Here is a 25,292-nt window from a genome sequence, read left to right as displayed (position 1 = left end):
TGAATGGTTAAAACAAGTATTATTATATTATAAGTGTTATTCATTATTATTCCTTATTTATTCTCATGACTCGTCGTATACCGTGGATATTTTGCCAATCTTTTCAACCAGAACGTGCCGAAACAGATTCCACTTTAGTAATCGAGCTTCATCAACAGAAAAGTACTGGGACGGCTTGGTTCGGATTCAAATGTCGCGCGCCGTTACGTGTCGAGCGCCGACCTAGTTTTTCATACCACAACAAACGAGTGTGTCCGCACATTTCATTCACATTGTTTCTGGAGATCCAAGGAAACCTTAATTTCGGCTTCTAGTAAACAGTGCTATTTTTTTCCAATATTCTCACAGTGAATCGCGAAAACAAGAATGTTGCGTCATAGGAGCATCCTTTCTCTTCTCAATAACTTCCACCGTCAAGCCTGTCATTTAGGTCCACCGTCTCATATTCTAGGTAAGAAGAAATGCTCCTAATAGAATGTAAATCGAAATTAACCTTTGTTTTCATATAGTCACGCTTCTGATTAACCTGTGAACATGATGTCATGACAATTAAGTTTTGTTTCATTACCATTCACTGCAAGTTCCATTCAATTTCGACCTTTAAAGGCTGTCTGCTAGAATCTAACCTCTCAATCAGTAGGTTATGTTTCGGACTGTTTCATCATTATCATCGTCGTCTTGGTTTCTCTTTTGAAATTATTTTCTCAGCAAGGCAGTAGCAATCTTGAAAACGAACTTATTTGTTTTGTTCATTTCCCGTGCCATCTAGTCTCTTGTCTTGTCTTCTGTATTTACTTCATTTTTGTTATTCTACATCATCTAGAAGTTCTGTCTGTACGGTGTCTTCATTTTCTTGTTTGTCTTTTTTGTTTAGTCAGAACAGATTCCCTTTCCAAATTTAGTCGATGCTATGCGAAGAAAACCAAAAATGGAAGTGAGGGTCCAGGGACTCCAACATCGAGAATCACTCCATCAGCTGCCACTTGCAAGCCTCCTGTAGATAACAAGTACGCCATTTAAACTAAATGTTATCCCTTGGCATTTCAAAATTAAATTATTGGCCATGAGGTATCCTTTTTTTCTGTTTTTTTTTTTTTTCGTAGGGGTAGCTGCAACACAACGCCTTACAAAGAGTGCCAGCCACCAAAATTGAAGCCTGAACTTCAGAGCTGCAGCAGACCAAATCCAGTCAGTGAACAACCGAATTGTGCTTATGAAGAGAGTGCTGCAGCTCGCGCCAGAAAGAACAACAAACGTATTCTAGCAGCACTTCTCTTGACAGCTGGCACATTTTATGCAGTAAGCTGATGATCACTAATCACTGACTCATTTGGATTTGGATAGTGTTGCATAAGTTCACCCTTGACACTTTTTTTTTTTTTTTTTTTTTTTTTTTTAGGTTTGGAAGTTACAACCTGAAGAAAAGACAAAGCAAGAAGTCAAAACTTCCAAAAAATCAGGTGAGTCCCAGTTAAGCCCCATATTTTTACTCCATAACTGCAAAGAAACTTTTCAATTACTCTCATGTATTTCCAGCTAAAATAGCTCCAGTGAAAATTCCTGCTACTGCCAGTGAAATACCAAGCAGTGTCCCTTATTTGTTGATTGGTGGAGGTACTGCAAGTTTTTCTGCATTTCGGGCCATCAAGTCCCTTGATGCTAAGGCCAAGGTAACCCAGTGTTGGAGTATTCTCTATTCCTCCTCATAGTAATTATTGTGCATGACCTTGCTGATTTTGTTTGGTCTAAACTCATTGGTTTGGAAATGTTTTCCACCAGGTTCTCATAGTTAGTAATGAAAGCCTACTGCCTTACATGCGTCCACCACTTTCCAAAGAAGTTTGGTTTGTCCCTGATTCAGAGAAGAAAGATCCGCTAACATTCCAGCAATGGAATGGTTCAGAAAAAAGGTAATCCTTGTGTTGTTGATTTCCTCCGTCGATCACTTTTGCCTTAATTTTAGTTTTGATAACCAAAATAATAATAAAATAATTTTGAAATCCTCATGTTTCAGCTTGTTTTATGAACCGGAAGACTTTTACATATCTCCCAAAGCATTAGATGAGAATCCCAATGGAGGAGTTGCTGTTGCTCGAGGCTGGAAGGTAGAGAGGATAGACCCTTACAAAAAAATTGCCTACCTCGAAGGTGGTCATGAAATAAAATATGAAAAGTGTCTACTTGCCACCGGTAATTTTATTTTTAACAATTTAAGCTTAATGGAAATGTAAGTGTTCAACTTTTAATGCATTGAATGCTTTCTTTTCTTAACAGGTGCGAAACCTAAAACATTGGATGTGTTTTCAAAAGCCCCTGCGTCAATTCAAAAGCATGTTTCCACATTCCGAGGAATCCCTGATTATGTTGAGCTGAATGATATCATCAAAGAAACTGAATCTATCGCCATTATTGGTGGAGGATTCCTTGGCAGTGAAATGGCTTGTGCCCTGGCCCGAAGAGGTGAATGAAAAAGCAGAATAATTTGTAAGAATTTATCTTTGGTGCATTTTAAGTTACTTACAAGAGATTTTTTTTTTTTGACAGCTAAAGTAGAGAATGCAAACATAAAAGTTTACCAAATATTTAAGGAGCCAGGAAATATGCACAAAATTCTACCCGAATATTTAAGTCTATGGACCACAGGCAAGGTTGCCAATGAAGGAGTTGAAGTAATATCCAACAGTGAAGTACAGGATGTGAAGTTAGAGGGAAAAGCAGTCAGCTTGATGCTAAGTGATGGAAAACAGGTACATTTTGTTTCCTAACCTTATGTATTTGAAGTTTTTGAAGTATTTGAAATTATTTCCAGAACTAACTGTTATATTATTTTAAAAATAAAAATTAGATATTAGCAAATAAAGTAATTGTTGCTGTTGGAGTGGATCCCAATACGGACTTAGCAGAAAACTCAGGACTAGAAGTGGAACCACATTGTGGAGGATACCTTGTCAATGCTGAGCTTGAAGCTCGCTCAAATCTGTATGCTGTAAGTAGAGAAATTTTATCATGGGATTGAACAATTACTTATTGGAAATCCTTTATCTCGATTTTTCATTGGACTTGCAGGCAGGTGACTGTTCTTGTTTCTATGATGTCAAATTTGGTCGAAGGCGTGTTGAACACCATGATCATGCTGTCATATCCGGAAGACTTGCTGGTGAAAATATGGTTGGAGCAGGTACTAGATCTTTTTTCCCAGTAACATTTAAGTCACCATGTTGTGTAGCATATGTTCTTTAACTTAAACAATTCTAATTTGAATGTCTAGGTAAACCATACTTACACCAATCCATGTTCTGGTCTGATCTGGGACCTGATGTTGGCTTTGAAGCCATTGGAATTGTTGACTCTTCTTTACCTACTGTAGCAGTATTTGCTAAGGGCTCTGATAAGGACAGTCCCAAAGCAGTGGTGGCTGAATCCAATGACAATATTCGATCAAATGTGGAAGCTGTAAGTGTTGTATCTTGGTTAATTTTTTATTTTTCAAAGCTTTTTTTAATATTTTTTCTGGTTTTCTTTTTTGGATGGAACAGAATAGTCAATACAAGCCTAGCAGTGTATCTACTAGTCAAAATCAGCCTGCTGCAAGCAAAGATCAAACATTACCCCCAGATGAATATGGAAAAGGTGTAATTTTCTACTTAAGAGACAATATGGTTGTGGGCATTGTGCTTTGGAATGTGTTCCGTAGAATGACAGTGGCAAGACAGGTAAGGAGATTTGCTTTTTTTCTGCTGAGGTCATTGTCATATTTCCAATATTTTGCGCATGTCCAATCCAAAAAGTGCTTCAATTTTGTTTTCTGTACTTTTCAGGTTCTGAAAGATGATAAAAAATATGACGACTTGAATGAAGTAGCAAAATTATTCCATATTTTTGATGAATAGTGCATAAAAATTGTTTTTTTGTGGAATTGGCTGAACATTGCCTGTTTGTGGCTTTGTTGACTCCTGTATTTACCTGTAAATTTTTTTTAGTTAAGCTCAGATTATTTTTCATGTGATACATTTGAAGCAACTGTCAAATGGGGCATTTACTCAGTTTTATTCCATTCATTACTTTTTTGTTATCATGTGTATGTGTGTGATTCCCAGGTGCATACTTTGTACTCCTTTTTGTCTGAAACTATTGTCAGGCCCGACCCTGGGATGCCATGTTGTTTGTTGTATGTTGTGTATCATTAGAATGAAGTTTACAGTAACTGTTCATGGATACTTTTATCTTTTTCCTCCAGAATCAGGCAGTTTCATAACCTCAGATTTCTAAAAAAAACTTTTTAATTAGTACTTCTTTTCTAGGGCTAAAGAACATTCATATTGTTGCTGTTGCGATGCGATCTCTCACAAGGTATGGGCGGTTCAATTTTGCTAATTTATCCATAAATGGTATATAATCCCCCAGGTAAAAGTTGTCCAGCTTCAGATCCTAGATAACAGCAAAAAGAAGTTTTGCTCACTGGCCTAGGCATGCGTGCCACTTGGAATTTGCTTCATCTATGGACATTCTTACCATAAGGAGTGACGGAATTGATTTTGGTGGTGATATTTCCAAAACAGCTGGCTGTATGTGTGCCAGAATGGCTGCCTGCATGTACAAGTTATACTCCCAAGAGTGTAATGCTGTTATTGCCAGCATGTGCGGCAGTTGCGCTAGAGGAATAGATGGCATGAAAGCTTGCTGAGTGAGCCTCTCTGCAACAAGCCACCATGGGATGCCTGCTCCCTGAAACCATTTTGAGGACAGTTACTTTTGATAATGATGGGAGTCAAAGGGTGAATATGTTTTTGAACTACCTGCAGGGCATGGTAAGCTTTAGGCAAAAATTCTGCTAGAAGCCCTTGTAAATGTTGGTTGATGGATGCTGCCAGTTGTGTGGTGTTCTGTGATAACATGGGCCAGATGAATGATCCATTTGGTAGCATGGCCACTCTCTGCAGAACACTTCTGCTTCTGAAAAAGGAGAGAAAGGAATGCTTCGTATCAAGCATATATCAAATTTTGAAATCATCTACGACTTACCTGTCGACATTGCCAGCACACATGAGGAACACGGATGCCGCAAACCAATCAAAATTGCTGTCAGTTTTTTGTCGAGACAAAAATATTTCAGTTTGATGGAGGAGCAGAGCTAGCTGTTCGGCATGTGTGTTCATCATGTTGGCATTGAGGGATTTAATCTGACAACCAAATCTGAAATCCAAAACCTCCATGTTATTCAATTGTATATGTACAAGTAATTTAGCTCAAGCAGAGCGTCCACCTGATGACGGTGTCAATGGCTTGCAAATGCTGCTCAGAATGGGAAGGGTATGCGTTCCTTGTTGGCCATTTGAGAGCTGTATCGGTGGTTGATAGAGCTGGATGAGTTTGTAGCACTTGGTCTAATAAATCCATTAACACAGGCACCTAAATAAAAAGTTTTCCCAAGTGTTAGGTGTAGACAAGGCTTAACTTACAGCAGTTCAGAGAAAGCTCAGCAAACCTTGAGGTCACTCCGACAAGATGCCCGGTAGGCTCTTCGAGCATGGGATATCCACATATTGTCATGTAGACCATGTCGTGTGTCTTGCAAGAATCTCTGCAAGTCTGTTTGAATTCGAGCCCTGCTAGTATAAGCAGTTCGAGGACTTCTTGGCCCTCCACAGTTGAACCATGTGGAAAGGTTGCAAGGAGATGGATCTCTGAGCTGTGGAAATTTTGAAATAGAGGCTGAGCATGTCATACATGGAAATATCTTTTGCTAAAATTGCTACTTTACCTGATGAATGATGGTCAGAATGTGGCTGCAAGTACGTGCATCTTCATCTATGATATTTGTGTTTGATTTATCCCTGCGAGGTGATGGTTGAACAGTAAGCTCATTGCACGATTCTTTTACCATAGCATCATTCAGTACTCTTTGAAGACAGTCCTTAGAGATTCACAAATGGTTAACTGGTTTATGGGTGAACAAAAATATAATTAAAGGATATTTTACACCATTTTTGCATTCTTACTGAGAGGTTGAGATTTTCTTGTAATTGCAAAGCAAGGTCAATATTGTGTGACAGCAAATGTAATACTTTGAAAAATATTTCTTGTATTTGACCTGAGCTAGTGTCACACATTGACTGCAGACCACTCAAAAAGAATTCTCTGAAGGATAATGGCTGAATTTCTTCAACTAGGGTGCTTTCACTAGAATCATCGCCAGGGTCTGATTGTGCAAGCATATCTGCAACAGCTACAAAATTCGCCTGATTTATGAAAGAACAAGTTAAAACACCTATTTAGGTAGCATTTTTACCTAACAGCATAGTTACCCGAGGGAGTAGAACACACAGCTAGAACAATGGACGTAAAGCGATTTTTTGCTTCTTCCCAGTCCCATCCAGACACAGACTCCTGTGCTGCCCACAGCTCTAGCAATGCATGTTTCATCAGATTTTTCCTATGGACTTGCAGCTTCAAGTTTGGCTCTGATGTTAGGAGTTGAAATAGATGCAAAAATATTGGCTCATTATATCTGTTTGTCAAGGGACTTTCTAAATAACAGGCAACTAGACAATTTAAAAGGTTTTCCACACTAGAAACTGCTAAGAACCCCATGGGTGTTAGTGTCATGCCAAGTAAGAATGATTCAAGACTTCTGAAATAAAAGAAGAAACATGGTAATTAGTCTAGATTACTATAAATTAGAAGGAAACAATATATTAGTGATGACTCACTGTTGCATGGATAGCAATCCTAGGTCAGAATTGTACATCATATTTCTAATGTGCATCAAAAGATGGCCAGCCAATGGTATAAGTTGGCTCTCACAGGATTCCAAAAGAAGATATCCTTCAGGAGTGCTGAAAAGCCTCTCACTGAGAGAGAGAAGCATGGATGCTGGAGAGGTAGACTCCGAAGTAAACCGGTTTCTATCTCTCACTGCTACTGTGGTTGCTTTGGCAATTTTCCTGGCCACACATGCAGTACGGTTTGTGAGGACACTCTCCCTCCCAGAGCTACTTGCTGAGGACAGCGATACTCTAAGATCAGAGAAAGCACGTGAGAGTCCATCACGTGTTCTCCTGGCAGGTCGTCCTAACATCCACCTTATAGCTATTGGTGACTCTGAAATCTTGTACAAAATGTTGACATTGTGCGTATGAAGGCTAAAATGATCTGTTCTATTTTGTACTTCCATGAGTTGGTGAATCAACTCTAAACTACTCCCATGCAATATTCTAGTTCCTCGACTAAGTATTAAAGTGGCGCAAACATTCTCCAACATTTTCTGAATCCTTTCACTGTGATGCATATTGGGTTCACTGGCAACCCTGTTGAGAAATTCTAAAATTTTTAGTAGTAAGCTATAAATTGATACTGCCTCCTCCTGAATGCTTGTCAGAACAGGGAACAGCAAATGGCCTCGCTCACAATTCACAAACATTTTAAGCAATGAGACACAATGAACAAAAACAGACAAATTTATCATATTTCCATTTATATTTCCATTAGTGCCACATTCATGAACAAGAGTTACGCCTTCTGAAAGTTTCATTTGACATTTCAACCATATAATCACTTCTTCCACGATGAATCTTATGAGGCTTGATGACTTCATTACGCACTTCATGAGAATGGTTCTTCCAAACGCTGCATGCATGATGCCCTCACACCACTTTGCCTCTGGGTCCAAAATGGAAAACATGTGGAAGGGATAAAGTATGTCCTTGCTATGATCCACTGTCAGAGTTCTGTGGTGATGGGTGTGCATGGAAAGCAGGTCAACAAAATTGTCAACAATTTCTTGAGTGCGCTTCTCTCCGTAACGAATCCACTTTCCGGGAATAACATTCAAAATTTGTAAGAGACATTGTGACGTTAAAACAATCCTTCTATGCACTGGGTTTTTAAGTTGGACTCCATGGAGGGTCGATGGCAGTTGTTGGTGTAGATTTCTTGTCAAGTAGTACAACGTCAGCCCCTCTAGTACACTGAGAAACCCTTCTCTGACAGGGCTAAACAAAGAAGATGATGAAAGCCTTGTGAGGACTCTCAGAACTTGCATAAAAACGCTCCAATTTTCATCACAAAGGCTCTCGCACAACTCTTGTTGAAGGTGAGGCCAATTTGCAGAGCCTACAATGTCACTGATTGGTACCTTGAGCAACAATTCTAAAGCTTGCATGCGTTGGTTGGTGCTACGTTGAGAGGAAGTCCTAGCACGCCTCTCTGATATAGTGAAGCCATCATCTCCTGTCTCTTTTCGTGGGGTGACATTGGTGCTGGAGCATCCACTGAGGGCTACAGTGTCATTCAAACTGCCGTCATAGGCAGCATTGTCCTCTCCATCCAGGCTCAATACATCACAGTCCTGATGAAGGATATTGTTTCTAAATTCTGACATTTCTTGAGAACGACAAACAACATGCACAAGCTCATCACCAAGAGAGTCCAATGTTTTTGAATCCAAGTTTTGAATGGCTAGTATTTTTTCTTCGACAAAAGAACCTAGTCGCTGTTCGAGAGCATGTTGAAGCCAATCGTCGAATTGATTCATCTTGTTCAACCCTTTTGAAAGACAAGACATGCAAGCCTTTTGGGGGTGGCATCAGCTGTCACTGGCACACTGTGTACCCACCCCGTCCCGTCCCGTGTACCCACGTTTGACAGGTGTTTGTTGTTGGTGACCTCAGCCGCTGGTTGCTAGGCAACCTTGAGGGGGGGAAGGGGGGGGGGCAAAGTCGATATTGGCGGGAAATTCAAATATCTACCACCACCATCCCCCGCAGGTGTACATACATATGAATGGCCAATGTGTAAGATAATTTTAATAAAAATACCAAAAACATTGTGCAAATTAAAACGATGCCTTTATTTCTAGCACCCCCGCCTTCCATTCAAACAAAGATAAACATCAGAGCTACCTTCACGACTCGAGAATATAAATGCAGACGGATGACAGACACCGGCATGACGCCACCACCGGCTCGGCTCAGCATGCTGCAGCACTGCAAAACATAGCGAACTGGCTAAACGCGGCGTAGCGGACTCATTCCGAACAGTGGTCGCTCTGTCCCTCTCGCAACCACGGAGCGTTCCCCAGCGGTGCGAGAGAGACAGAGACGAGGTACTCGTTCGGAATCAGTCTGCAGTCCGCAAAGAATGAATGAGTCGGTAAATGAATGGACTGCCGAAGGCCGCGCCGCCGACAGAGAGACGAACGTCCTCCTCGCCCCGCTCCAGCCAGCTCCAGCAGCCGGTCCACGCCGCTGGAGCGAGAGAGACAGAGAGGCCGGCAGAGGAGTCGAGGACGACGGCGTTCACGTAAGAGGCGGCCTGGCGGCCAGGCGTTAGCGTTACGCACCGAGTAAGTGCAGGCAGACGCCTCGCCGCCAAGACCACCACACTGCGCGGTGCGCGAAGCACGGCGAAGCAGGCGAAGCACCCGGAGACCTCCATCTCCATCAGGCTCCGGCAAACGGGCTGCAGCGCGCCACGTGCCTGTCCGGCCTGTCCGAGTAGCCGAGGACAAGCCTGTTTGCAAATCACGCCACTTGGCTGGGGGAGGGAATGCCACCGCGTACCCCATTCAAACGGACCGCGGAAAATGCATCTTACTCGTTAGATCTCGACGATACATTATTTCATGAACGCCCCGCCCGCATGCGAAGGGGGAAGTCCCTCATTCGACTTTTAGTCGAAAATCGACTTTAGTCGAAAATCGACTTTTAGTCGAAAGTCGACTTTTAGTCGAAAGTCGACTTTTAGTCGAAAGTCGACTTTTAGTCGAAAGTCGACTTTTAGTCGAAAGTCGACTTTTAGTCGAAAGTCGACTTTTAGTCGAAAAAGTCGAAAGTCGACTTTTAGTCGAAAAAGTCGAAAGTCGACTTTTAGTCGAAAAAGTCGAAAGTCGACTTTTAGTCGAAAAAGTCGAAAGTCGACTTTTAGTCGAAAAAGTCGAAAGTCGACTTTTAGTAGAAAAAGTCGAAAGTCGGTAGTCAACTTTTCGTTGAGAAAGCGGCGGTTCAAGGCGACCAACCTGGCAGAATTTAGTGAAACTTAAGTTAACGCAATTGCGTTTTCTGAAATGGCTGCATCCCGCACGCGCACAAAGGGCCAGGGGCGCCAGGCTTTGACGCCGGGGCCGGGGGTCGCTCGGTCGTACCCTTGAGCTCCGCGACAGCCTGGGCGTACCTAGGCGCCGCCACTCCCTCGCCATGGCTCTAACTCTAGCCAAGGCATCCCAGATCTCATCACCAACAAGAATGCGACCTTGCAGGCCGAGCCAGGCCGAGCCAAGCCCGCGTCCTGGCCAAGCCCAGGGGCCTCGGCGGCACACTGTAGGCAGCGCACTGCATGCAGGCGCACGGCGTCCCCCACCTGGAGATGCTGCTGCAGATGCACCTGCAGCTGCCAACCATCCATCCATTCATCCGTCCGCCCGCGGGGCTTGCGGCCAGCCGACGGCCAGCACAGCCGGCAATACTTATGTTGTTATCCTGGCGGCCTGGCGGAAGTCCTGATGAGACTCGCTGGCATTCATCGACGCAGAGGGAAGCCCCAAAGGGCCTTTGGCGCAGCGCGGCGCAGCGCCGCGAGGGAAACAAACCGAGATTGCAATTCACACTTGTCGCGTCGTTTGCGGCGCAGCTTCGCACTCCCCGGGGCCTCCTAGCGTCGGCTTCCCGTTTGTTCCGGGAGGCGACCCCGAGGCGCCCCGAGGCGACCCTTCCGCAGAAGCGGCTCTAATGGCAGGGTACCTCAGCAAGGCGGTGGGGGAATTCCGGTCGGGTTGCCTACGCACACTACGTACAAGGGGAATGAGAGGTTGCCAACACTCCAAATTTAACTCCTAAAACTGCGCGCCCCTGTCGCCGTCAATGTCTTCCAGTTTCTGGGCACTGGGCACCTTTGTCACCTAGTCTCAGGGTCCACAATTCATCACGCTACTCTACTCGTTTGCCCAGGACTGCGAAGACGACCCTGCCGGCGTCAGGCGTGGATCCAGAAACGGGCTAAGGGGCTGGGGTGTCGGAACAGTTGCCTACCTACAGGGGCAATGTGCTACTTTTTCCTTACCTTTCGGGGAGAGGGGGATGCCCCCGTCGCCGCCCTCCATGCATCCGGGCCTGGCCGGCGTTTAAGAAGCTGCAGAAAAGGAGGTTTTCGTCCTCCAGTGAGGAGCCTCGACCAATCTGGGACGTTACACTACACACACCTCCCATACTGGTGGCTCGAAATACCCCTTCGCTCATGTTTGGAATCAGGGTTTAGAGGTTCGCGGCTTCACGACTTCACGGCTTGTCCCCGCAGCCCGGGGGGGGGGGAGGGGGGGGGGAGCGCGCTGGAAGTCCCTCCTTGTCCAGCGGGGGGTCATCGGGGAGCCAAGACGCCGCGCGGACGGCCGTGCAGCGACGGGGCACGCGTGCTGTGCTGCGCTCTGGCGGCAGACTCTGGAAGCTGCGCGCGCCCCGCCGTGCCCCGGCTCCCCCGCCGCGCCGTGCCCCACCGCGCGCTCCCTACCCTCCCCCTTCCCCTCCCGCTCACCCGCCCGACCGGTTGGGAGTCGGAGGCGCGGAGGGCAGGGAAGGGGCCGGGACGGGAGCAGGGAGCGGCAGGGAGCGGAGGCGAGGGGCAGGCAAGCAAGGCAGCGAGCCCGAGCCGGCTTTTCTACTGTTTGTGCCCGTGGTCGGCGTGGAGTGGATGTGCGTCGGTCTGCTCCGCGTCCCTTTGCCCAATTTGACTCGAAATCGCTGGTTTCTCGCGCTGGCTTCCCACCGCGCGTGTGCTTGAGTGGAGTGTGTGTGTGTGTGTGTGCGTGTCGTGTTGCCGCGGTGTGATCCTTCCTCCAGCGCCGCAGTGAGCGCTCCAGAGTCGCTTCGGCAAAGTGACAGGTGATCTCCCAGTGCCGTGCCCGTGTGTTACTTTCCCCCCGTGTCATGCGTAATCAGTGTCGAAGTGCGCGTGTGTGAGTGACGTGCCAACCATGGGGGCTCATTTGGATTACCCTTCCGTGCATCGTCCTGCCCTGGATGTAAGTCCTTTTCCGAGTTTTTCGAATACTTGGACGCGCTTTGCGGCCGGTCAATAAATATATCCTGCTTGATTTTGCCACTGTCTGCTTTTGACGTCCCTGGCTTACTAGCTCGTCTAGTGTTTGGTTGCCTGCTGGTGCGTGTGGTTGTCCACGGCCTTAATGGCCACGCTTATCATCCCGTGCTTTTGTTGCTGTGCCTTTCGCAACAGCGGTGCATTATTCCAGCTTGCCGAAGACTTTCCGCCGGAGTGGGTAGGCAGCCAAGCAGCCAGCTGCAGGCCTGCAGGCCTCACACTCACGCCCTGTCCTTGTTTGCCGACTGACCTTGCACCTTCCTTGCATGCGTACGTTTGTGTGCGTCTGTGTGTGTGTGGTGTGTGTGTGTGTGTGTGTGTGTGTGTGTGTGTGGCGTGTGTGTGCGTGCGCGCGCCTGAGAGGGCCCATTTGACTGGCGCTGCGCCCAAAGCTGCTCCCGCCCCGCCCCACGGAGTATCGACACCTGTCGGGACGCGGTGGAGCCGTGGTGGAGAGCCGCCACCCCTCTGCAGGCCGAGTCGGAAGCGTCGTCTCGGCGCTCTGTCGCACTCACGGCGCCCCCGGCTGGGTGCGAGAGAGACAGGCGAGGCGCTCCTTCGGGGGTCGCTTGGCCGTCCGTCCGTCCGTCCGTCCGTCCACCCACACGTGCGCACACGTGGACACGACTGCACCTGCTTCGCCCACAAGGAGCGCGTCTTGCTTGCCTTGCTGTTGGCACCCCCCCGAACCCTTTCGCGGCAGGAGTCGGCACCTTCGGACACCTTCGGTCGTGCTTTTCCACCACGAACAGGCCTCTGAGAAGGGAATTAGCAACACCTTCAAAACTGTCAGCCTCGTGCCTCGCCGGTTGGCTGGCGCCGTCCGAAAGCAACTCGTCAACACGTTGACATGTTTTTGCGTACGCGTTGGCGGTTCGACTTGGCACGCCCTGCGCTGTGGGACCACAACTACACCGTGTCGGCCTGTCGCCTGCAGTCTGCCTCCGGGAGTCGTTTTCGTCGCTCTGTCTCTCTCGCACTCAAGGGGCGTTCTCATGGGTGCGAGAGAGACAGAGCGACGACAACGACTCCCGGAATGAGTGTGCTGGCACCGCGTAGCACCGCGTCGTCCGTGTGGGGAATGGTGCATCGCCGAACTTTCTCGGAACACCGCACTGTACGTCCACGCCATGGCGAGGCGCGGGGTGGGGCCGTGGGGGCCGCGGGGCGATGGCGGGGCGATGGCGGGGCCCCCAATATTGAACTCGGACAGGTACGAGACGTGCTCGCCCTCGGCCCTGTGGGCTCATTCCGAACCTGCCGTCGCTCCGTCTCTCTCGCACGCGCGCGCCGCGCCGTGGCGGCCGTGGCACCGCGCGCACACCGTGGGGGCGCGAGAGAGACGGAGCGTGTTGTAAAACACGGGGCGTGCCGGCGTGCCGCGGCCGTCGAATCACGCATTATCCAGGCGGAGACGCGGCCGGCACGTCGCCACGCTGTAGGGGCGGTGCTGCGCGGTGCACTGGTGGAGGGACCCCGACAACCTGCAGTGCACCGCCCTCTTGCACCGACACGGGACGCCCCGCGAGTGCGAGAGAGACAGAGCGACGCAGCGCCCTGTAATAGTCTCTTTTGGTTCGGGGCACGGACACGCTCGTCGCCACGCCACCGCAGCCGATGGCTGTCTTCACAGTGGGGTGCTGCTTTTTCGATGTTTTCCCGCGGGAAGGGGAAATGGCGGGAAAACAGAAGGGGCGCAGGGGCGGTCGGCTGCAGCTTGGGGTCGGCGGTGGCACTGTAGCGGGGCGGTTCCAAGGAATCTTTCTCTGTCGCACCACTGCGGGACGCCCCGTGAGTGCGAGAGAGACAGCGACCAGCCAGCTTGCAGGAAGCGCGTGGTGTTGCGTGCGGCCGTGCGGCGCTTGCGGTACACTGGTTATTGAACGGCGGCGCTCGCTTCCGCGCCACTGCGAGTCGCTTTCGTCGCTCTGTCTCTCTCGCACCCACACGGGACGCCCCGTGAGTGCGAGCGAGACAGAGCGACGACTCTCGGAATGAGTCTGCCGCCTTGCCTGCCGCCATCGCCCTTGATCTTTGCGCTGTCACTGCACGGAGTGAGCGGACACGGAGTCGCTGCGGCGGACTCGTTCCGAGAGTCGTCGCGCTGTCTCTCTCGCACTCACGGGGCGTTGCGTGTGGGTGCGAGAGAGACAGCGACGGCCCTCGGACGCAGCCTGGTGGGCGACGTCTCGCAAAGGGGGCACTTCGCCGCCCTCTCGCTGTCTCTCTCGCCCTCCACCCCTTCCTCGTTGACATTCGACCCCCGAGGGCCGAGCCGAGCCGCCCAGCGACGGCGAGGGCTGCGCGGTGCCGTCCCGCGGTGTCACCGCGGAGGAGGGGGGGGGGGGGGGTCGCTGCCACCGCCCGCGCGCACCGCTCCGGTGGCGGTCAAAACCCCGGACGCGTTTTGAGCTCCCGAGTCGCTAAACGCGACTCGAACCGAACAAGTGACCCCACCAATGGATTGCTCTCCGAACGAGGAATCCATGGGTGGGGTCACACGTTCGGTTGGGGACTCCAGAGCTCAAAAACGCGTTTAGAGTTTTGGCCGCCTCCACCGGTCTTCACCGGCCCACTGTGCGTTCGGGGAAATGCAACCGAGATCAGCAATTGAGCCGCGAGTACGCTGCTAAGGAGCGGCAGAATTACTTCAACAACATCAAGAACAACAGCAAGCAGAAAGAAGAACTGCGCGGACAAAAACAAGTGGACCAAGTGGTTCTGCCGACAGCGCTGCTGACGAGTCGGCAGTATATCATCCGTTACGGGGAAAGGAAAGGTGGGGACAAAAGGGGTGCCCCGTACTGCTTACCTGCAGGCTGTCTCCGAAAGCGCAGTGGCGTTGTCTCGCTGTCTCCCTCGCACTCGCGGGGCGTCCCGTAGGAGCGAGAGAGACAGAGCGACGACGGCGTGCGCCCCGAACAAAGGGCCGTTCTGTCGTAATTTCACGTCCTCGAGTGGGGCTGGTCTGGCTGCTGGGGTATAATACCCGATAGACTTAGACGGGGGATTATTATGAATGCATTGTGTGTGGAGGAGGGGCCGGGGCGGGGCGGACGAGCGCAGCGCGCCTGCTGCCGCGAATTTCACGGTGTGCAGACCTGCAGACCCGTCGGTCAAATGTCAAATGCGTTCCGCTGGCGCCTCGTTCGTCGAACGACCGCACCGGCTGTACATACTGCCGCTCTGTCTCTCTCGCACTCACATGGGGCGTCAAAAATGCCTTTGAAAAATCGCGTTTTGGGCCGACTTTAAGCAGCCACTGCGTCCGATCCGAGGCGGGCCTTCGTACTTTCTCAACGGGCATTTGGTCTTTGGGCCTTCCTTTAGCATGCCTTTGTTACGGAGTGCGATTATCCACCTTAGTTCGGGTGCAGTATTGTCTCGAAGTTGATCAAAACCGACTTTTTAAGGCATTTTTGACCGTTTTGATCAACTTTGCGGCAATACTGCTCCCAAACTAAGGCGGATAATTGCACTCCGTAACAAAGGCATGCTAAAGGAAGGTCCAAAGACCAATTGCCCGCTGAGGGAGGACGAAATACCGCCTCGGATCAGACGCAGTGGCTGCTTAAAGTCGGCCCAAAACACGATTTTTCAAAGGCATTTTTGACCGTTTTGATCAACTTTGAGCTAATACTGCTCCCAAAACAAGGCTATTTGGCTACAAATTTGGGGTCGCGAGCCGAAGAAGGTTGAGAACCGCTGCGCTAGGACGCGCGGGGTCAGTGCTGTTTCCACTAAAACACTGTCGAGCTGCTCACACACACACACACACACACGTGGTTTCGCCGCCGTTGCTGATTTACCGTCGTCCAAAGCGGGTGTCGTCACGGACGGAGCCAGCCGTCTCTCTGTCTCTCTCGCACCCCTGCGCGGCTGCGCGGCGCCCCATGCGTGCGACAGAGACGGAGCGACGAGACGATCCTTCGGAGTCACTGGCGGCAGGCAGGGCCCCGCTTGGGGTCATCCGCAGAGCCCGTCCGCGGCGGGGGAGGGGGGGGGGCTTCCAGAAAGGTCAAAATTAATGTGGATAGTCCCTACACGGCTGGGGCGGCCTCCGAAAAATGAGAGGCGCACTGCGCGTTTTGCCTCGTCTCGGACGCCGCCTTACGTGTTGCACAGGCACTGCCGGCACACTGCCTGGCAGGGGAGGTTTTAATCGGAATGACTGTCCAAAGCCGGTATATGGCGGGGCAATGCGGGGCAACGCGGGGCATAGGCCCAGTCATTCTGACCCATCGTCAGCGGACAATAGCTGTGTGTGTGTGTGTGTGTGTGTGTGGCATGCGCGTGTGTGCGAGAGAGGGAGAGAAAGAGAGAGGGGGGCTAGATGAGTCTTATAGACGGGGAATAAGGACGAGTTAGACTGACAGATCGACAGTAGATAGACAGATACTAGACGGACAGGCGGGCCGCATTGACTCCGAGGACAGACAGGACAAGGTTGCCAGGGCCGACCAGGGCCGACCAGGGCGTGGCGTTCTGGCAGTGTCCTGGAGGCTGGGGCCTGGAGGTGTCCCGGACGTGTCCTGGAGGGGGTCATCATCCTCGTGTTTGTCAAATAACATCATTTCGCGACGACGTCGTCCTCTCCTCCTCTCGAGTCCTTTTAAAAATGGTGAATAGCAGAATGCGGACCGGTGTCACCGGCCGTGTCACCTGAGCGCGACAAAGACAGGCAGCCGAGAGAGAGAGAGAGAGAGAGAGAGGGAGGGAGGGGAGGGAGGGAGGGAGGGAGGAGAGGGAGGAGAGGACGAGAGTCCGCTAGAACCGTGCGCGCGGCGCCACCCGCCCATGGGATGGAAACAGGATAGGAATGGTATAGAGACATAGATTGGATTCGAGGCTTATGGTCGGCTGTGTTTTCCGTGGCGTGCCAGCCGAGCCATTCCGAGGAACCACGTCGTCGCTCGCCCCGTGAGTGCGACGGAGACAGAAACGACTCTTTGGAATCGTGGCTCGCTGCCGGTCGCATTGTCTCGGTCGGTCTAGGCGCCGCGACTCGCGACCTCCAGCCGGGCTGCGAGGGCGGGGCGGGGGGGGGCGGGGCGGGGCGGGGCGGGGCACGGCGGTAGTACAGTGTACCAGGGCGGGGCGCCGCGGGGGCGGGGCGCGCCAGGCCACGCGACCCGTAGCGTTTTGAACTTCTGTATGATTGTCTTGCTCCCCCCCCCCTTCCGTCTTCCCGTTTCTCCAGCGCACTTGGGCGCAAGTCGTACGCCGAGGTGCGCTCGCTCTCCTTCTACCTCGTGTGTGCGAGAGAGAGGCAGCCTGAGGCTCACGTGCGAGCGAGAGAGGGAGAGAGAGAGAGGAGAGTGGGTCCGGAGTCCCGTTAGCATATGTGCTGACCCGATCGGGCAGGCCGGCAGGCCCGAGCCAGGGGCCCAGGGGCGCGGCAGTGGCAGCGGGGAAGGGGAGGGGGGAGGGGGAGGGGGTCCTGGTGGAACTCTCACTTCCAGCCGCGCTGCTGGAGGTAGGGCTCCGCAGCCGGCACACTCCGCGAGGGACGGCGACGGTTTGGGCGCGGGGCTCAAATTTGTTTATGGAGACAGTCGGAAATTGCGCGTGGCTATGCGGAGAATGGAGAAGGGGGGGGGTGCGGAGGCTGGAAAGAATACACACTGCGTCTCGCGTCTCTGGGAGTGATCTGTGGTGTTTGGGAATGGGTTGCTTCCTGTTGCCTCGGCGATGCCCGGCTGCAGTGAGGCCCGCGGGGGAAGCATGCGTGCCGAAGCTTTTAGTTTTGACCCGCTGGGGCTGGGCAGATTGGCGGACTCGAGTGGATTGGCAGTTGCAGTTGCGGCGAGGGCGCCGCGCTTGTGCAGCGTGCAGCAGCAGAGCCTTGCATTGCCCGCGGCGGCGGGGCGGGGCGTTTGGGGTCAGGGGGACAGCGCCGTGCGGCACGGGGCCGCCGCGGAGCCCCCATGCCCCACGCCGTCGCCCAGGCCCGGCCAGGGGCCCGGCCAAACCGCATGTCCGCGAACGGGTCCGAAGGAACGCGAACGCGCGAGGGAAACCCGTCTAACTCGACGCATTTGCATCGCAGTTGCGGTCTTGACGGCGTCCTGGCCGCGCCGGCCCGGGCCCCGGGCCCCGCGGTGCAGCAGGGCGGCAAGGCGGCAAGGCGGCAAGGCGCAGGACCTCCGCCAGACTGATTCCGAGAGTCGTTCTCGTCGCTCCGTCTCTCTTGCGCCGACACGGGACGCCCCATGAGTGCGAGAGAGACGGAGCGACGAAAACGACTCGGAATCCGTCTGCGCGAACGCCAAGGACCAGCCGTGCTAGCTAGGCCTAGTCGTTGAGTCCCCTGGCGGCGTGTCGTGCATATTTATTAAGTGCCGCGGAGAAGGAGAAAAATATTGGAGATGAATAAAATTTTTGGTGCGCGGTTTGACCGCGTGCTCGGGAGCAATGATTGGTAAGCCCCTAAAGCGGTTTGGCGTGAGGCCGACCCGCGCGGCACTGCATACTGCAGCTATCCGGAATTCGCTTGGGAATTTAGAACTCCGCGCCACGCCGCTCCTGCTCGGCATGTAGATGTGTAGCGGGCGGTAGCGGGGCGGGGGAGGGGTGTTGATGTTGATGGCGGCCCGCGCTACCGCGCTCATTTTTATTTGGCTGCAGACCGATTCGCTCTGTCTCTCTCGCACCTACACGGAGAGCCCCACGAGTGCGAGAGAGACGGAGCGACGAAAAAGGGCTCTCGGAATCGGTCTGCTGGTGCACGACGACGCGCGCGTCGGGCTCGTCGCTTCCCATTTTCATTTCTTATTGTCGTTAATAAAAAGGCCGTGTATAAGCTGGTGCTCTACAAGCACGCCACGGTGCACGCCACGGTCGCGCGGCGCGGCGGGCATTCTGTCTCTCTCGCGCCCCTGCGGGACGCCCCGGGACACCCCGCGACGCCCCGCGAGAGCGAGAGAGACAGAGCGAGACTGCTCCGAATCGGGCCGGCACATTGGAGGCGCTCGTACTCGTAAAAACAAGGCATTAGAGCGAAGCGTGCCGCTGAAAAAAGGCAAGGCGGGGGCAGGCTGCCGTCGGCCTGCCGTCGTGTACCGGGGCTCAGCCCGGCGGGGCGGGGCGGGGCGGGGCGGGGCGGGGCGGGGCGGGGCTGTGATGTCCGGCTCAGCCCGCCTGCCTGTACTGCCTCTGGAGATCGGCCGATCAAATGGACGACATAAGCATGCTTTTTGTGAGGCTGGACTCGCAAAGCGGGCTGGCCGCGCGCCTGGAGGGTAGGCCGCGCGGCGGGCACGACGGCGTCCTCGGCCTCCTCGTCCTCCTCGGCGCGCGTGCGCGCAATCCCCCTCGACGCGGTCCAGCAGACAGAGTCGTTTTCGTCGCTCTGTCTCTCTCGCGCCGATACGGGACGGCCCGTGAGTGCGAGGGAGACGGAGCGACGAAAACGACTCTGCTGGTCCACGACGTCTACGACGGAGCGGGCGGGCATCTCCGCGGTGGCGTCGTTTGTCATCGTCGCGTCCCGCGGCGGACTGGCCGACCGGCCGGGAGAAGAAAATGGGTGGCGTCCTCCCGGCCGGTCCTCCCGCGCCGTCCAAAGCCGCTGGAGCCGGCGCACAGTGGGCCAGAAGGCCGGCGCCGTCGGCCGAAACTCTAGACGCTTGTTGAGCTCTAGAGTCGCTAAACAGGACTCGAACCAAACGTGTGACCCCATCAATGGATTCCTCGTGCGGAGAGCAATCCATTAGTGGGGTCACGCGCTCGTTTCGAGTCCCATTCAGCGACTCTGGAGCTCAAAACGCGTCCGGGATTTTGACCGCCTCCACCGGTCTTCTGGCCCACTGTGCGGCGGGCTGCTGCCGAACAGCGCGCCGTCTCTCTCGCGCGCCAGCGGTACGGCCCACGAGTGCGAGAGAGACGGCGCCTTGAAGCAGCCCGCCGGCTGCCGGACACGCCGCGACCCGTGGGGCGTGTGGCTGGACAATTAGATTTGGTGCTCCGGGCCCCGAGGCCCCCGTCGCGGGGCTTGCACCGCGTGCGCCGCGTGCACCGCGTCCACGGCGTGTACACCGTGGCCATCTCGACGAGGAATGCGAGGCGAGCCAAAGCGGGATTACTCATGCAGCGTGTCATTTGTCTGGCCTGGGCTGCTGCCTGGGCTGGGCTGCCTGGGCTCGGGGCCGCGCCTGACAGCCGGGGCTCAGGGCTGTGTTTCGTAGGGCTGTGCTCAGGGCTGTGCTCAGGTTTGTGTGCAGGGCTGGGGCTGTTTGCAGGGCTTGTTATGTTCAGGGCTGGGTGCAGGGCTGTGTCTAGCATTTGTTCAGCCCGAGAGCATTTCTTCTGCCCCAGCTTGGCTACACGGTTTTGAATGTTTCCCTTCACCGCGCTCTTCCGCCTCCATCAGTTCGTTTTTTTCCCGCCCAGCGCGTGTCCACTGGCGCTAGCCGTCGATTCGGGACGAGTGTGGGCTGCACTGTAGTATTTCTGCCGACGCTTTCTCGCGAGATGTGTTTTGTTTTTGTTGTTGCATTTTTTTTCGGTGTGGAGATGCACTGTAGCGGGGGGTGGTGGTGGTTGGTGGTTGTGCTTGGGCCCCTCTGCGTGCCTGGCCGACTGGCCGCTCGGCCGCGCGTTGCTAGCGGCTGCGTTGCTTGTTAGTATCGCAGCGAGGGGGCCCTTTGGCCGCGACTGGCCCGTCGCTCCGTCTCTCTCGCACCCCTACGGGGCGCCCCGTGAGTGCGAGAGAGACGGAGCGGAGCCCGCCTCCATGTCCGCGGGGCCGCGCGAGGCGCTCGCTGGGCTCCTCGCAGGGAAAATAGATTCTTGTCCAGTGACTGAAACATTTCGTTTGGCCGGACCGTGCGCCGTGCGGTGCCTTGGGTAAAGGGGGAGGGGGCGTTGTCAGTTAAAAGGAACACACACACACATACACACACACACACACACACACACACACACACACGAGACACATGCAGTACCTTCATTGGCTAGCGTCGTGATGCATGCGTTCGTTCGTACTTGTATATAAGCGCTGCGTCGCTGTTTGGAAATATGCCGTCACATACGGGGCCCCGTGCAGGACGAAGTCTCTCTCCGCGCGCTCGCGGGGCCTTTCTCCAACGTGTGTATACATACCGCACCGGTACGTAGTTTTATAATTGACAAAAACAACAACAACTAAAAGCGAGCCATTACTGCGCCTTTCGGTTTACGGTTAATTGTTGTTGTTGTTGTTTGGCCGGGCGTCGATACTAAATAATCCTTTGCCGCGTTGCCTGCTCGCTCGTTGTCGTTCCGCGAGCGCAAGTCGGAAGGCCCCCCTACACCCCGACAAGTCGTAAACTGGGCGATTTCTTTGTGTCCGTGTGTCGCGCTGTGTGTGTGTGTGTGTGTGTCCGTGCTAATGCCGACACGCGAAGACACGGGCGTGTTTGTACGGACACACTGTCGCGGGGCCGCGGCGGGCCGCACCTCGCCGCCCTCCGCCCGCACGGCCGGCCCGACAGTCGTCGCTCTGTCTCTCTCGCACCCATAAGAACGCCCCACGAGTGCGAGAGAGACGGAGCGACGACGCTCGGGATGAGTCTGCGTGTCGCCGTGCCGTCCGGCCCTCGCGACCTTTCGAAACAAAACACGATCCACGATAAAATGACGTGAAACACCACCTCTCTGTCATCTCGCTCGCTGCGTGGATGAGTTGCGGTGTGCGGGCGCGGAACGATGAGTCTCTGTCGGCGGAGGGAGATAAAACGTGTGTGTGTGTGTGTGCGTGCCCTTGCGGCCCTTCGGACCGGTTCCGAAAAAAAAATCCAGTAAATCTGGGGGTGCCCACCTCCGTCATTCGCTCCGCCAGGAGCCCTTCCGTTGAGGACCGGAACGATGAGTCTCTGGGCCGTGGGAGCCTCGCGCAGGGCCCGTGCGGTATGTGGCCCCTTGAGAACGCCCGAGGACGGGGCCCCCTGGCAGCAAAAATTGGGAAATTTTCTGGACCAAATCGGCGGTAGCGCGCGGCTTCTAGCGCGGCCCCCGGGGGCCATTGGCCGGCCAGGCACCCCCCTTCCTCGGGGACCTTGGCCCTGGGGCAGCCCTGGGGCCCTGGGCTGAGCCCCGCCCCAGACGCCCGCCTGGGGAAATGTGGCCTCGCATCAACGGCTGGATGGGGATGGCTTCCCGGCGGGAAAAAGGGGTTGTTGTGGTGATCTGGAACCCAAACGCTCTGGTTCCCCCTGCGGGCTTCTGCGCGGCCCCATGGCGGCCCCACTGCGGCCCGGCGGCCCACTTCCCGATGGCTGGCCCGCGGCCCATGGCTCCCCATTGCTGGCCAGGGCGGCTGCAGGCGGTCTCATGGGGGCCTTCGGCCCCGGCGCCGGATGGCCCGCGCCCAGGCGGCCCACTGCGGCCAGGTGGCCCACGCTCCCATGGCTGGCCATTGCTGGCCCTCGTTGGTGCCATGGTTGGGGTTTGGCCCATGGCTGGCCCATCGTTTGGCCCCCTGCGGCCGCTCCCTGGCCCATGGCTGGCCCACTGCTGGCCCACGGCTGGCCCATGGCTCTCGCTCCCCCAGGGACTTGGCGCCTGCCGTGCGTGCAAGTCTCCAGAGTCACCACAGGGCGGCCTGGGGCCTAGGGGTGCCACTCGCCTGCCTCCTCCCTGCAGCTGCAGCCGCCGGCCGACACACTGTGAGACTGTGGCGTGCGTCGAGCTGCGTCGAGCTGTCACTGCTGCCCGCCGCTCGGCGTGTTGGCTGAGGTGATAATTGGACCTGCTAGGCTCACGCTCATCTTCGCTGCTTGCGGATTCCGCGAGTCCCCCCTCCCCCCTTTCCCCCTCCCCTTCCCCGTCCCCTTGCCGGTGGCGCACCGCAGGAATGCGTATCGCGTTATCGCGGCACGCGCTGTGCGGCCGCGGGGCGGGGCGGGCCGGGGCGGGCGGGGTGAGGTGAGGTGATACTGTCACTCACGTCTCGTTGGCCCACCTTGCTGTGCGGTGGGCCCCAGTGGGCCCGGCGTGGCCGGGTGGGGCCCTGGCTGCCTGCCTGCGGTGGGCTTGGTGGGCTGGCTGCCCCCGCCCCCTGCCCCTCGGCGGGGACCCTTGCAGGGACCCTTGCAGGGACCCTTGCAGGGACCCCCTTGGGTGCCTTGGCTGCCTCTAAGCTCGCTAAGCCAGACTTTGCGGCGGGGCGGGGCGGGGCGGGGCGGGGCGGGGCGCGGGGTTCGTTATTTCAGCTCGGGGGGATTTGGCAGACCTTCGCGGTTGTGGCGGCGCAGCCTCGGCAAGGACTAGAACTACTCGCAAAAAAGAACACGCAAAAAACACCAGAACAAGAAGTTGCGAGAAATGGAGTAAATGAAAATAAGCGTGGAGGCAAAACCACGGCGCGGCAGTTGGACTTGATTCCGAGAGTCTCGCTCTGTCTCTCTCGCACCTCTACGGGACGCCCCGCGAGTGCGAGAGAGACAGAGAGTCCGCCGTCCGCGGGGATTCAGAAAGAAGAGGCGGCCGATTAACGGCGGCCATTTGCATTTTAATTGGAGCGGCACACGTCGCGTCGCGCTCCCAGCAGTAAAGCCGCTTCCGTTTTTGTCTCTGCTTCGTCTCTCTCGCTCCTTCACGGCACGCATCGTGAGTGCGAGAGAGACAGAGCGTTGTCCCGGACCGTCCCGGCCCGTCGAAGCAATGTCCTGCCAATACCCCTTTCGCGTGGGGAGGGTTGATTCGGCCCGCAACAGATTAGCATGCCGAGTCTCTCAGAGTACAGCGACATGGCTCAGTCTTGATTGTCTTGTTTTTATTTTTGTTTTTGTTTCCTTTTTTTTTGCTGCGGTCATGCAGAAAAAAGCCCTGGTTACTTTTTCTCGTTGCACGGCGGAATTGCAGTGCCTTTCCACAGGCACGGCATGCGAGGCGGTGGTCACTCGCCCCGGGGGCTGGCGCGGGCGGGCGGGCGGGGCGTGGCGAGGCGGGGCGGGCCGCAGGAGCGCGCCAGAGATATGGCTGTGACGGCGTGCTCGAGGATGCAGCCTAGGCAGGGCGGGCAGGGCGAGGCAGGGCCTACACTGCAGGGCGTACTCCAGGGCGTAGCGTGGCGATGAAGATTCCGCGGCAAATCGACCGGATCGGTGGTGGCGGGGTGGGGCGGGGCGGGGCGGGTCCGTGACCTCGCCCGCTGTGTCAGAGGTGGCATACCGGGGCGTTGTATGTACAGTAGAGTACCGTGTCTTTCGTCTTCGAAAAAAAAGGAACAACAAACGTGAAATGATAAGTGGTTTGTTGGCAATGTGGGCAAGGGGTCAAAAATAAAAATGGTCAAAATTACCGTCACGCATCAAGGAACCTAAAATCTGAAAAAGAGCTTTTTATTTTTTGAAAAATCCATTATGCGACCTCATGCTTTTGCATGCAGTGTCGCCGGTCGAGACGAGATGCAGATGCTTAGGAACGCGGTGCCGCGCCATGCGGCTTTGCGGCGTGCGATACCACTGAGAGAGCGAGGGAGAGAGAGGGAGAGGTGCCGCCAATTAGGATGCCGGGTGTAGCTCGTCTTGTCACTTGCAATTGCCACAGGGCTGTCTCTGCCTGCCGCGCGAGGCGAATCCCAATCGCAACGCGAATGTGTGACTGCGCGTTCCGTGCCAAGGGACGACGCTATGTGGCGCGCAACGTGCTGTTGCCCACTCTAAAAAAAAAATTCAAGTTTTTTAGTGGTTTTTTTTTAATGAAAAAGAGAATATGACTTGTTTGGTCCTTTACCTGGCTGGCGTTGGCACGGTGGCTTATCGGCCTCTAAAAGCGGAATATTTTCCCGAAGCACTCTGATTGGTTTTAAGGAGGGTTTTAAAACGAAAACCGAGCGAGCAGCGTGAGGCCGGCGGGGGCACAGGGCGGGGGCCCCCGCCACGACCCCGCCCCCCTCGCTCTACTCGTGAGGCGACGAACAAAGTGGTCGGAGCGTGAGCGTGGCGCGGCGTAACGAGGCCCGCCATAACAACAACAACAACAAGACGAAAAGAAAAACAAGGACGGGGCAGCACGACGATGCGCGGGGCCCAGGCCGGCCCAGGTGGGAAGGCAGGGCCGGACAGGGGCCCTGGGAGAAGGGGGAGGGGGGGGGAGTCGTGGGTGCTTGGATGGGTGCTACCGGCAGGCCAGGCCGGCCAGGCCGAACCGGCGCTTGTTAGCCTTGGGAAGCGGAGGACGAGGTGCTCCAGGAGGTGCTCCAGGAGGTGCTCCAGGAGGTG

General features: G+C 54.5%; 3 protein-coding genes across 3 annotated transcripts in view; 2 read left to right on the top strand and 1 right to left on the bottom strand.

The window, feature by feature from the left end:
* The first annotated feature begins 220 nt into the window (after window positions 1–220).
* LOC117647634 (apoptosis-inducing factor 1, mitochondrial) lies at window positions 221–4,209 on the top strand. Its single transcript, XM_034389500.1, has 14 exons — window positions 221–451; window positions 875–1,007; window positions 1,104–1,299; window positions 1,400–1,460; window positions 1,537–1,670; window positions 1,780–1,910; window positions 2,015–2,190; window positions 2,275–2,460; window positions 2,545–2,747; window positions 2,846–2,986; window positions 3,067–3,178; window positions 3,269–3,453; window positions 3,537–3,713; window positions 3,819–4,209. Exons 1-14 carry the CDS (start codon window positions 367–369, stop codon window positions 3,888–3,890), a joined length of 1,992 nt encoding a protein of 663 aa, XP_034245391.1. The 5' UTR covers window positions 221–366; the 3' UTR covers window positions 3,891–4,209.
* A 79-nt stretch (window positions 4,210–4,288) lies between these two features.
* Window positions 4,289–8,664, bottom strand: LOC117647633 (protein broad-minded-like). The gene is made up of 10 exons (XM_034389499.1): window positions 6,711–8,664; window positions 6,306–6,631; window positions 6,000–6,226; window positions 5,762–5,914; window positions 5,486–5,689; window positions 5,264–5,409; window positions 5,023–5,193; window positions 4,797–4,953; window positions 4,513–4,725; window positions 4,289–4,428 (listed from the first exon to the last, which is right to left on the bottom strand). The coding sequence occupies exons 1-10, from the start codon at window positions 8,561–8,563 to the stop codon at window positions 4,315–4,317; spliced, it is 3,564 nt and encodes a 1,187-aa protein (XP_034245390.1). The 5' UTR covers window positions 8,564–8,664; the 3' UTR covers window positions 4,289–4,314.
* Window positions 8,665–11,619: 2,955 nt separating this feature from the next.
* Window positions 11,620–25,292, top strand: part of LOC117647003 — an 82,451-nt gene continuing 68,778 nt past the window's right edge. The window contains exon 1 of the mRNA XM_034388478.1: window positions 11,620–12,010. The gene's annotated coding sequence lies outside the window, so the exon portion shown is untranslated. The remainder of the gene's footprint in view (window positions 12,011–25,292) is intronic.

Source organism: Thrips palmi, unplaced genomic scaffold, assembly GCF_012932325.1.
Source record: "Thrips palmi isolate BJ-2018 unplaced genomic scaffold, TpBJ-2018v1 HiC_scaffold_2, whole genome shotgun sequence".
Lineage (NCBI taxonomy): Eukaryota > Metazoa > Arthropoda > Insecta > Thysanoptera > Thripidae > Thrips > Thrips palmi.
The sequence above is the reverse complement of the archived record's forward strand: the minus strand, read 5'-3'. Positions and strand labels throughout refer to the sequence as shown.